The 14,106-nt window shown below is 40.3% G+C and overlaps 1 protein-coding gene across 1 annotated transcript in view; it reads left to right on the top strand.

Moving 5' to 3' along the window:
• Positions 1 to 5,459, top strand: part of LOC121368829 (histamine H1 receptor-like) — a 116,499-nt gene extending 111,040 nt beyond the window's left edge. The window contains exon 2 of the mRNA XM_041493575.1: positions 3,560 to 5,459. Coding sequence (XP_041349509.1) covers positions 3,560 to 5,233 — 1,674 coding nt within the window. The 3' untranslated portion in view covers positions 5,234 to 5,459. The remainder of the gene's footprint in view (positions 1 to 3,559) is intronic.
• The last annotated feature ends 8,647 nt before the right edge of the window (positions 5,460 to 14,106 follow it).

Here is a 14,106-nt window from a genome sequence, read left to right as displayed (position 1 = left end):
CGAACAGGGGGAAAAGTGCAGTAATAGCTCTGGATTGTATACTAGTATAAACAGATATATGGCTATGCCATCACGTTTATTTATTTTTTTCGTTTTGAAACGAATTTTATATTGAAATTAGTTTCCGGCATACTTCGTAATTCACCCGAATCATTTCGTATACCATCGGCATAATCCCGAATGTTTTCACGTAAGGTTTTGATTGGTCGAATGAAAGGTCAACTGGACATGAGCTCCAACGGGATGCTGTTAGATCCAAAGGTAATAGTAATTAACCAGTGGAGCTAATTTTCATTAGATTGAGCTTTAATACGCTCGTATTTCTTGCTGCCAATTGTCTTGGTACATCATAACACGTATCGTTGTCATCTTAACAGTGAATACTGGTACTAATTAGTGATGTTCCAGTGATCGATTAATCGTTATATTGGAAAATTAATCGTCGGGCTCCACCGATGTGCTGATCGATTATAAACATCTATAATTGATTGTCACGAAAAAATGTTAACTGTAATAGTTTCTACAGTTTAAGCTGAGGAATTGTTATACAAAATGCAGGGTTTGTGTCTGTGTTCGTTCATTCATTCATTCCAACTTATTTTCGTGCTTATAATCCAAGTAAGGTTCAAGTACGCTGTCCTGGTCACACACCTCAGCTATCTGGGCTGTCTGTCCAAGACAGTAGGTTAGTGGTTAGTGAGAGAGAAGAGGGGGTATTGGTCTTACACCTACCCACCGAGTCCTTCTGCGTGGGAGCCGGTAGCGGGGTGCGACCCCAGTACTAGCCAGCTTTATGTCCGATGGCTTAACCACGACACCACCAAGGCCGGTTTGTTTTTCGTATATTGGACTCCACTGAGAACGCATAACCTAAGTTTTCATTGTGATCACTATGAGACACACTAAAAATCCTAACTCTTGTATAAAACTTTAAGACTATTTATTGCCTGCCAGAAGACATGAGTTAGTTAAAAATTTCTTCTTAAATCTGGCTGTTGCGTTTTTTGTATATGCGTAAATACAATATAAATGATATTGAGTAGGTATTAACGTAAAACGAGTGATTTGTAAGGCCTATATTTTAAATGCACCATCCCACAGACAGGATAACACATACCACGGCCTTTGATATACCAGTCGTGGCTGGAACGAGAAATAGCCCAATGGGCCCATCGACGAGGATCGATCCCAAACCGACCGCGCATCAAATGAGCGCTTTACCACTGGGCCACGTCCCGCCTTTAACACGACAATAGGTGCATGGTTATAATAATTCAAATCACTGAGTTCAAATAATTGTGACCAATTGTCTAAATGAACGTTGATCAGCTGGTGCAAACTGATTCTAACCGATGATCGATGATGAAATGTCAACCGATTCCTAATATTACTAATACTGCTCTTCTGTGTGACCTAGATCAGAGATATTATTTGACAGAAATCGAAGAATAGCGTGTCATTGGAAGAAAATGAAACTATACCATAATTTCTAAATGCTTTGGTGTTAGAAATACACCAGATTGCGAATTTAAACAATTTTAGATTATGTGACTTTGTTCATTTGCAAGCGGCAGGCTATTTTTTGTATCATGTTTCATTTGTAGTAGATTAAAAAAAGACCAAGAAAACACCTTTAGCCATAAAGATGATCAAAAGAACAAATTTATTTTATATATTAGGGATAATAGCGTTTATAACTTCCACCTTTTGTATATGTATCAAACAATTCATGAGATATATTTGGCCCTTGTGATTAAATTCTGCTCTCTCCATGATTTTTTTTAGAATAAGCTTCGATATGCATTGTAATAAGAATATTATGGACTCCACTATGGAATACTGTAAAATAATATACTAATCAAGCGTGACGTGGCGTAAACTCTATTAACGTGCCTCTATCCAATTAAGATTCAGGCACGTCTCTCCCATTCATTCATTTCAACTTATTTTCAATTAAGGTTCAAGCACGTTGTTCTAGGCACACACTTCAGCAATCTGGGTTGTCTGTCCAGGAAAGTGGGTTAGTTGTTAGTGGTTAGTGAGAAAGAAGAGGGTGTAGTGGTCTTACCTACCTACCAATTGAGTAGTTAAAATTCGCTCTGGGTGGGAGCCGGTACCGGTATGCGAACCCAGTACCTACCAGCCTTATTTCTGATGGACTTAACCATGACATCACCGAGCCCGGTAACATACTAATGAGTACCTGCTTTAATGAACAAAAGAAAGTTAGTCGATAGCTATTGCATGCTGTCCGTAATATAAAAAGAAAATTATAATGACCTAACACCAAAAATAGTTTATGCCTGTAATATATCATATCGTTATGCCTGTAATGTGCATGAACAGTTTAGGGCTTTAAATAGATTAGTGTGTTAAACGACACCACTAGGGAAATTGATTTATTAATTATCAGCTACTGGATGTCAAACATTTGCTCATTGACCTGCTACGTTTTTCCATTAGCAGTAATGGATTGTTATATGCATTTCTCACAAAAAAAGACATCGCATATTACGGCCTTTGATATACCACTGGTTAGAACGGACAAAAATCAGACAATTGGTCTGCGGAGGGGATTCGATCCTCCGACCCAAGCACCTCAGGCGAGCGCGCTACTGACCGAGGTAGATTCTGCCCTGGCCTGAGTGGCAGTAGGTCAATGTTCTCGCGGGGTTTTTCTATTGGTGTGGGGGCAGGACGTAACCCAGTGGTAAAGCGGTTGGTCTGGGATAGACCCCCGTCGGTGGACCCATTGAGCTATTTCTCGTTCCAGACAGTTCACCAAGACTTGTATATCAAAGGCCGTTGTATATGCTATCCTGTTTATCGAATGGTGCATATATAAGATCTCTTGCTACTAATGGAGAAATGTAGCGGGTTTCCTCTTTAAGACTATATGTCAAAATTACCAAATGTTTGACATCCAATAGCCGATGATTAATAAATCGACGAATTCTAGTGGTGTTGTTAAATAAAATTAACTTTTTAGGGGTTTTGTTTTTCTTCATACCATGTAATATCCCACGATGTGTACATCAAATGTCGTGGTATGTACGGTCATGCAAATAAAATATGCCTTGCTGTTTTATGTAGGTGTAGTATATGTTCCGGTTGTAAGTATCTTCTTCACTACTCTCTTGACCAAACGTCGAAGTAAACATCATAACAGCCGTATTTTAAAATGTGCTGAGGTGTCATTAAACAAATATTCCTTTGTTTTGTTTATACTCCTTGAGGAAGCCGGTTCTGGGATGCGAACCCAATACATCAAGCTTTACGTTAACTATTACGCCACGAAGGCCGGTTTGTCTGCATACTATTATATTATATTTTTAATTTTCAGTTGAGCAGCATGTCAATTTTGATTACTTACACTTTATAATTAAACTTTATGCTCTTTAGGACGGTCTAGAATCGATTCCCGTTGGTGGGCTAAGATCGCTTCGAAAATATGAGCCATGGCTAGTGAAACAAGTGTTCAGTCAGCATCTCGTGGCATTACTTCAGCACAATGCTGTATTCCTCTAAATGTAATTTCTTTCTTTGTTTTACTTTACAGGTGAGCAACACATTCATCGTCAGCCTCGCCATCGCCGACCTCATCGTGGGCTTGACCGTGATGCCCGTCAGCACCATCTACATCTTCACCGTCGACTGGCTGTTCGGGGTGGCCGTCTGCCAGATCTGGATCGGCATCGATTACATCGCCAGCACCGCGTCCATCCTCAACCTCTTCATCCTCAGCCTCGACCGGTACTGGTCCGTGAAATCACCTCTGCTGTACCTGCGCAAGCGGACCAAAAAACGAGCTCTGGTCATGATTTCGTTGGTGTGGTCAGCGTCCTTGTTGTGGATTGTGCCAATCGTTGGGTGGCATCACTTGGTTCATGGTGGGGTTCGGACCGTACCAGAGAATGAATGTGATACGGAGTATGCACAGAACTCAGCTCTGAAAATAATTACAGCATTCTTTAATTTCTATCTACCGCTAGCTGTGATGTACACCTTGTATTTCAAAATATTTAGCGAAATCAGAAAGCGGTCAGAGTTTGAGCTGGGGCAGAGGATATCGGGGCGGCACTACGCAACAGCGTACATTCCAGGAGTTCCGAATTCTAATTCGGGAGAGGAGAGCGAACAGCCCGAGGACACGGTGTCTGAGGAACCAACCCATTCCGTGATAAGCAACCACAGTATTAGCCAACTTGCCAGAAACACCTTACACAACTCTGTCCATCGCAACCGCGGGGCCGAAGATTACTGCATGAAGAACTTCAACAGAAGCAGCACCATTTCGTACACCCGTTCGCGTACTCTCGAAAACCACACACCAACAACTCCAACTACTGGGAACTGCGTTGCCCAGGGCGCCAACCATCATGGAAGAAGTGTCTTCGTCAAGCAGAAGGACGGCTACAAGAACTTGCGTCTGATTGCCGTGAAGCGTCAGATGAGTACTCGGGAGAGCAAGACTCCGAGTTCAAACCGCGTCGAATACGTGTACGACGAGAGCGTGATAGACCCTCAGACTGAGCGGATCGAAAGGTACTTCTATGAGGAGCGTCTGCCGTTACGCGGACCGGATTCCCTCCCGGTTATTTCCAACAACTACGTGCGGAGCGATACGTCTTTCTCGGAGCATTCTAGCTCCACCACCAGCACCTTCGAGGATAAGCCCGTCGACTACATCGAGAGACCCCCCAGCAGTAGTACTGGGGGCAGCAGCAGCGAGAACTATTCGGTCATCAGCGGCATCAGGAAGATACGACAGGCGGAGATCCTTCTGGACAAAACCGTGTCCATGGCGGAAGGTCGGGCTAACCAGGAGAAAAACATGTTTGTCCTGAGGGACGACAAAAACAGACGTCTTACCGGGATGTTGAACATCAAGGACAGAATCAAACACTTCCGACAGTCGTCCTCGCTGACGAAGGAGATTAAAGCTGCCAGGCAGCTGGGGGTGATCATGGGCGCCTTCACTTTGTGTTTCCTACCCTACTTCATCCTGTTCATGGTTGTGGCTTTTTGTGATAACTGTGTCGACCCTGGCGTTCTGACGGCCGCCACCTGGGTGGGATACCTCAACTCGACGCTCAACCCATTCCTGTATCCTCTGTGCAATACCAACTTCAGGAGGAAGTTCCGCAAAATGCTCGGTTACCGCAGCACAAAGTCGAGAAAGAATTTCAATGGATTTGACAGGAACAGCATAACGAACGCTCGGTATGACTGATATTCCCATCCCCCCCCCCCCCCCCCCGTGCGTGCGTGCGTGTGGGCGTGCTTGCGCGCATGTGTGTGTGTGTGCAATCAGACAAGTGTGTGTGTGATTTCATTGACAAATACATTTGAAACCTTTTTTTAAACCATTGGTTATGGCAGATCCGTTTCAGAATCTGCTTGTTAATACCTTATTGTATGTAATAAATATCAGAAAAACGAGATGAAATATTGTTTAGAAAGTTTGGAGTTTGTCTAGTGATGCTACTGTGGATAACTGTGGGGGTGGGGGGGGGATATTTTTGTGATGGGAGTGTTCTTTTGTTTTCGTTTTGTTTTTGTAATGTTTTGTTTTCTTTCTTCTTTTCTTTCTTTTTTTTTGTTTTGTTTTGTTGTTAGTGGGGGGTTTTGGGGGGTAGTGGTTGGGATTATTTCTGGTGGTGGTTGTTGGGGTTTTTTCTGGGGGTTGTTGGGTTTTTCTGGGGTGGGGGTGGGTGTTATTAGGGGTTGTTGTTTTTTGTTGTTTTGTTGTTGTTTTTTTTTTTTTTTTTGGGGGGGGGGGTTGTAACTACAAAAATAAGCCAATCTGTGGAAGGTAATAAACAACTCATAAGGATGCCAAGAACACACTAATATATAATTGTTTCCTGTTTATGAAAGACTGTTAAATTAACGTCAATCAACATATATATATACCATGGGTATACATATTAGAACCTTCACAAGTAAATCAGATAATGGGAGATTAAGCTTTTACATTTGGACATAAACGGAAACGTCTTTGACTATCCTATTTCCACACCAAAAGTTCCATCTTAACTTTAATAGCACACAATAATAGGTGATGTATTGATACAATTTTAGATTAAATAACAGGAATTTACTACCGCTGGTGCTATCGCATATCTCACCAATGGCAGGCGTGCTCTTATTTAATGTGTGACATTAAACGTTAGGTGAACTTAGAACATTGACCAGGGCAGCGTTCAGCCAAACAGAGCGGAGAAACGTCCGCCTGACTGATGTATGCGCTTCACAGGAAATCAAATGGTCACGTCGGGAACCAATCAAATAGTTCGCGAACGTTATCGAAACGTTTGCTAGCTGAACTTGGGGCGGGTGAGATGCTATTTAGTATACTGCTACCCACAAAGGTCATGTTTAAATCACAACAAACATATGTATGATTTAGGTTACATCGACGTGCGTGCGTGTCTGATGGTACAGTGTCATATGGCGTAACCTGCTCTGGCAAGAGAAAAGAAACCTTAATACGTTCTAAATTGAGAAGCGACACTCGTTGGTGAATTAACCGCAGTGGGCAAAATGTAATGAAGTGTTCGTAAGATGCGGGAGTTTATTTTCAGAAATGTCAGTTATTTTCATTGCCATCGGCACATTCATTGCCTCACTTGGAATCGTTCAGTTTGTAAATCTTTTACAAAAATAAGTATATCTCAGCATGGTGTATGTAATTCGTTTAGCGAAGCACGTTTGAATATGCATTGTAGTTCAAAATTAAGAACTAATTTGTTTTTTGTCTGGTCATATACAAAAACAAAACGAAATTCAAAACCAAGATAGAACTCGTCTATTTATAACGGGATTATCGACTTACATTTATATTTTAAAAATAAAACGTATTCCTCTTCTTCTTCTTTTGTTTGGGGATATAATGCGAATTATTACATAATGAGAATATATCTGTATTCTTATTGGTCGAAAACCAGTCACATGACCGTCCGTAAATAGTGGTATTGCCCTTAGACGGTCTCACCGGTCCATCAAAAGTGATATTGCCCTGGGAGATTTAACCAGTGAAAATGAAGAAGAGACAAAATGCTATCCAATTAATGAGTAGGTAACGTAATGCAACGTCAACTGCTAATAATTCTAATTTATTACACCGTGGTGACGGAGATACCCGTGAGAGATTTTTCATATCCCACAATGTGAGATATGCTTTTTGAGAGGTCATGACCTCCGATCACTTTTCGCACCCTTGTTTTGGCTTTGTACATAATAAATGTAGCATATCTTACCGTAATTTCACTTGAAAGCCATATTTAGTAAAAGGTACAATGTTTTAATCACAAGATTTTCTTCAAACACATTCAGGTGTGTTGTTAAAAAAAAAAAAAAAATCAATAGCAATTTTGCACTGAAATTTTTCCAGCATTCTTAAAACGGAAACGTCATGTACCCAATTTATAGTTATTGTAAGGAGATGCAAAGTGACGTCATTGGAATACTGACGTCATTCAAATTCAAAACTAATTATTTAAATTCCTGTGTATTTGTTTGCTTTTTAGTATACACATGCTTTACAATTTACAGCTGTTTACTACTAGTGTGTGTTATTTGTTTTAATTATTTTTATTTTTGGGATGGAGGGACTCTATGACATTGCGAAAGCATAAATACTTTAATAGTATAAAAAGAGTGCATAGGCAAAGAAGGGTTATGCGCTCTGAATCACTCCGCTGTTTTGTTTACGTTCAGTGTCCTGTTTAGTGAGAGACAAAAAATATATTTGGCGACTCAAATTAATAATGTAGCGCGTTGTAATAAATAGAATACTATACTCGTCCCCGTGAGAGACCGTTTATATTACAACTCGTGTGTTGTCGATCGTACATCACTCCCTTCCGCTCGTGATGTACGATCGAAAACACACTCGTTGTAATATAAACGGTCTCTCACGGGGACTCGTTTAGTATTCTCTATGTAAACAAGCACAAACTTGTGACAAAACGTTTTGCTGTCCTTCAACAAAAAGATAACATCTTTAGTCATACTGACTTTAATTCCGCAAATACAACAAAAACAAGGTCAGTAATCGTCAAATTGTGTATGGAATAGCTCGCAGATTCAGAAATGTATCGATACATGATAGGCCTACATCAAAATGCAGTTGGAATCGGCACTCTCAGGATTTTATGTTACAAATAAAAAGAAAAATGCATTTGGAGGTAATCGGTAACTGTTCAGTATAAATGTATATTCAGATTTATTACATTTTGTCTTTTATTTTGCTTTTAATATGATTTTGACATGCTTGCTGGTTATAATGTCTCGAATTTGATTTTTGTCTTGGTAATGTTTCAACTGTTTATTTCCGCATTCCTCTGCGTGTCATACAACGTCATAGGATTACGTGACGTCATTAAATCCTATCGTTTTAAGGCAGTGCGTGAAATAATGAGCGTTGGCGTATTTCAATCCTGATAAACAAAGCAGGAATATACGAATCTTATGGATGATATTATGTAATAAAACAATTATTGACCACATTTCGGGCAATATCATGTTTTATGGACCGAAGAAATTGATATTGACCTCGGCCGTTGGCCTCTGTCAATATCAATTTCTTCGGTCCATAAAACATAATATTGCCCTCAATGACGGGCAATAATTGATAAATAATGCATTAGAATCAAGACTTAGGCCTACTGATTCTTCCACTGCAACATATAATACCAAATAACAAACATGTAATTATTTTGGTACAGTTTAAATGTAGGTTTTCAGTTAACAAAACGCTCGCTTGATGCGCGGTCGGTCTAGAATCGATCCCCATCGGTGGGCCCATTGAGCTATTTCTCGTTCCAGCCAGTACACCACTACTGGTATATCAGAGGCCGTGGTATGTGTGGTATCTTGTCTGTGGGACGGTGCATATAAAAGATTCCTTGCTACTAATGAAAAAAAATAGCGGGTTTCCTCTCTAAGACTTTATGTAAAAATTATCAAATGTTTGACATCCAATAGCCGATGATTAAATAAATCGATGTGTTGTGAAACATATTTACTTTTCCTGGAATTATAAAATTTAAAAAAAAGTTTACTTAAGGCTGGTACAGTGTGTATATATATTCATATACGTGGCCTAGTGAAAGGTATTTCACCACTATTGTTTTTACATTGCTGAGCATTCAAATACTAGAACAGAACAGAACAGAACAGAACTTTATTACACTCTGCGTTAGAGGAACATACATAATAAATTGAATAAAAATGACAAGATGGTTTAGCCTACTTAGCAATTAAACTGGGGGGGAAATGTTTACCGTTCTGCTTTAGAAGAAGAAAGTAGTCCATGTTACGTCATTCTGCTCAATATATATAATTATTGCCATTCTACTTTGAGGGGTCCAAAAATTAAAACAACGCTAATTAAACCACATTAGACAGGCAATACACTACACAGTTTTTACATCATAATTATGGACCTTCTTTCAGTATTGCATAACTTAACAGTCAAATCAGTTATGGTTGCAAAAAAAAAAAAAAAAAAAAAAAGGAACACTCTTTTTGCAAGGGATGAAATAATACTATGATCCTTGGATGGGTTACGGATAATTATTTTCAGAACCTGGCTAAAGGTGCCACCACAGAGAGAATAACTGATTGTGACAAGACAACATTACGATTGCATCACTTGTTAAGCAATCGGCTATTCTCGTAAGACGCACTCGTATCGAATGGCGTCGCCTTATACTAAGCTCAGACTACCAACTGCCAGTAGAAAGTTGGCCAACTCGATGGTTGCGTTGTAATATTCCCGAACTCCCGACTTAGACGGGTGTGGTCAGATTAACAACTAATGGGTTATACGACGAGTATCGAGTTGTAAGAGCGCTCAGACTAACAAGTGGACAGGAGTGGAAGTTGGTCAACTTTCTGCTGGCAGTTCGTAGTCTAAGCCTAGCATTAAGGAACCCCAGCAGCTGCGATGTGAACCATCTGACATTATACTTCTACTTTATGAAGCGCGCCAAATCCATCTCTGGTTAATTTTAAATATTAGCGGTCTATCCATATTTATTGGCGGCTCAAGACTAACACGGTGTCATTTCCGCTCAGACACTAGTGAGCAGAAATCAAGTGTTGTCCATCGATATATGAGGTACTCGTAACTGCTGAGGCGTCTATATTTCTATTACCGGCACCACGTGGTGTAGTGGTTGTACCATCGGATTTAAGGCTGGTAGGTACCGAGTTCTCATCCCGGTAACGGTTCTCACTCAGAGCGAGTTTAACGATTCTATGTAAGGCCGTTACATCGACTTCTCTGTCACTAACAACTGACCACTAACCCATTGTCCTGAAAAGACTGCTAAGATAGGTGAGGTGTGTCCAGCTCAGCGTGCTTAGACCTAAATTTAATACAAGCTGGAAAATAAGTATAAATGAAATGAGTACATTTCTACTAATAATGTCGAAGACCAGTCACAGTGGTGTAGTAGTTACGTCATCGAATCGAATCACAGTGGGTTGTTGTTGTTGGTTTTGGGGGATTGTTGGTTGGGGTTTTTGGGGGGAAGGGGTTTGGGTGTTTTTTTGGGGGGTTGGGGGGGGGGGGGGGGGGGGGTAACCGATACCATGTTCGCCAGACCTAGACTCAGAGCCGGTGTGTTGTAGGCTTTAGACAGTTAAAGGTAAAAGTTAAAGTAAACGTTTGTTTTGTTTAACGACACGACTAGAGCACATTGGTTAATTTATTATCGGCTACACTTGCTAATTTAGACTCATAGTATTCAGAGAAAACCCACCATATTTCTAAGCAGCAATGGATCTTTTATATGCACTTTCCCACGCAAGTAAATAAAAAACAAGTGCATAATCGACATAAATTGTCATATATCATATTAATTAAAACAGTAAACCAGAGTACCATGACTGGTATATCAAAGACCGTGCTATGTCCTGTCTAATGGGAAAGTATAGCTGGTTTCTTCTAAGACTATTATTATGTACGAATTACCAAATGTTGACTTCCAATAGACAATGATGAATAAAATCAAGGTGCTCTAGTGGTGTCATTAAACAAAACAATGTTTACTTTAATTAGAACAGTCACTTTAAATATCAGTAACCAGCGGTATATATAGCCCAGCGGTAAAGCGCTCGTTTAATGCGCGGTCGGTTTAGGATCGATACACGTTGGTGGCCCCATTGGACTATTTCTCTTTCCAGCGAGTGCTCCACAACTGGTGTAACAAAGGCCGTGGTATGTACTATCCTGTCTGTGGGATGGTGCATATAAAAGATCCCTTGCTGCTAATCGAAAAGAGTAGCCCATGAAGTGGCGACAGCGGGTTTCCTCTCTCAATATCTGTGTGGTCATTAACCATTTGTCTGACGCCATATAACCGTAAATAAAATGTGGTTAAATAAACCATTTCCTTTCCTCCACAACACTAGCTGAAAATCATCTTCCTCTGGCCTGAAGATTTTAGTGGAGCCCGCAGCAATTACATATTCAAAGGGCTTCACAACAACTCGACCATTTCGTCTGCATGGAAATGTCGACCAGCTGAACTACGCTGAATGGTTAACAGCGGTAGATGATGATGATGACGACGTGACAAGTCCGGGAGATAGAAAAATAATAATACGAGAATTATAATTGTACCAGATGTAACCCATGCTACATACGGGAAAATTTACATTGACTTTCACTGACAAAGAATATTACTACCATGTAGATAGCCAGCCCTCATTAGCTAAGCTTATTTATTTATGTGTGCACACACACACACACACACACACACACACACACACACACACACACACACACACACAGACATACACAGACAGACAGACAGACACGCAGACACACACGTATGCACACACACACACACAAACACACACATACACGCACACATACACATATATACACACACATACACACATATACACACACCCGCACACATACACACACATACATACATATGCATACACATACACACATATATATACACACATACATACATATATACACACACATACAAACAAACACACATACATACATACACACACACACACACACACACACACACACACACACACACATACATACACACACATACATATACACACAAATACACTCATACATACACACATACATACATAAAGACATACATACATACATACACACATACATACATACACATACATACATACACACATACATACATACACACATACATACACACACAAATACACTCATACATACATACATACATACATACATACATACACACATACACATACACACACAGTACACACACACACACACACACACACATACACACACATAATAGTTATACACACAAACAAACACACACACACACACACACAGACACACAAACACGCACACACACACACACACACACACACACATACACAAACACACACAAACACACATATATATATACACAAACACACACAAACACACACACACATATACACACACACACACACACAACACACACACAAAACACACACACACACATACATACATACACACGCAAACACAACATACACACACACGCACACACACACACACACACACACAGACATACATACCCAAACAAACCACACACACACACACACACACTCACTCTCTCTCTCTCTCTCTCTCTCTCTCTCTCTCTCTCTCTCTCTCTCTCTCTCTCTCTCTCTCTCTCTCTCTCTCTCTCTCTCTCTCTCTCACACACACACACACACACACACACACACACACAAAACACACACACACGACCGTCGTGAGTAAAGCCACTTCTGTGTTAAGTACTAAAGGTGGCGGCAACCCTTGCGGTTTTATTTATGGAACTTATCTTTGTGTGTATGGTTGACCTGAGCGCAAAAAAATATCCTTTCCATATGGTTGTACAATACCAAATAAAATCCCATAGGGGACCATGTTAACGTTTGTGTTTGAAAACACTATATGCAATATATCAAACAAACTATGACCCATAAATATCAGTACTACAACCCCTACCTCAAAGTATTAATTGAAGAAAATGGTATCTTTCATGGCTCATTTTCGGTATAGCCAGATGTTTTTACAACACCACTAGCTTCGCACAAAATTTGATTACTTTTTTTTACAGGTACCCCATACATGTTCCAAGCACAAGGCTACTTGACACAGTGGTACTAGATGAAATAAAATTGCATACATTTTTAGCCCAGATGAAACTATTTTTTTGCAACCAACTCACTCACATGTGTAACCAGTCACAGGACTTGTGGTGTTAACTTGTCTATCAAAAGTTCGGTGCACCTCGAACTTTGACTTATTTGGTTTAGTGCTACCATATGTGGCATTGAGTAAGCATAAAGAAGGCTGTCGGCAGTACAAATCAAAAGAGGAGAAGCGGTCAGAACGACCGGAAACTGTTAAACAGGCTTTGCATATTATATTATAGATGAGTAAAACAAATAACCAAGGAAACTATAGCACGCACACTCACGCAAATTTGCTCGTTCTCATACACACACACGCACACGTACACGCACACACACACGTTCGCACGCACACACACACACACGCACGCACACACAGACACACACGGGGGGAGAGAGAGAGAGAGAGAGAGAGAGAGAGAGAGAGAGAGAGAGAGAGAGAGAGAGAGAGAGAGAGAGAGAGAGAGAGAGAGAGAGAGAGAGAGAGAGAGAGACGTCCGCACACATACATACACATATATACGTTTAAAGACAAACATTTGTTTTGTTTAACACTAACAACGACTAGATTGAACTGATTCATTACTCATCGGCTAATGAATGTCAAACATTTGATAATTTTAGCATAATATAGTCTTAGAAAGGAAACCTGAACGTTACACTTTGTCATTAGCAGCAAGGGATCTTTTGTATGCATTTTTTCACAGATAGGACAGCACATACCATGGCATTTGATGTAACAGTCGTATGACACAGGTTAGGACGTTGGAAAACACCAATCAGAGAATGGGTCTACCGAGTAGGCTACATGTATATATACACATGCACGTACGCACACACGCATGCACACAAGACATATGTACTCGTATATACATTTTTATCATGAAGAACGCGACGGCGCACCTG

Source organism: Gigantopelta aegis, chromosome 3 (assembly GCF_016097555.1).
Source record: "Gigantopelta aegis isolate Gae_Host chromosome 3, Gae_host_genome, whole genome shotgun sequence".
Taxonomy (NCBI): domain Eukaryota; kingdom Metazoa; phylum Mollusca; class Gastropoda; order Neomphalida; family Peltospiridae; genus Gigantopelta; species Gigantopelta aegis.
This window is presented reverse-complemented; position numbering and strand designations above follow the sequence as displayed.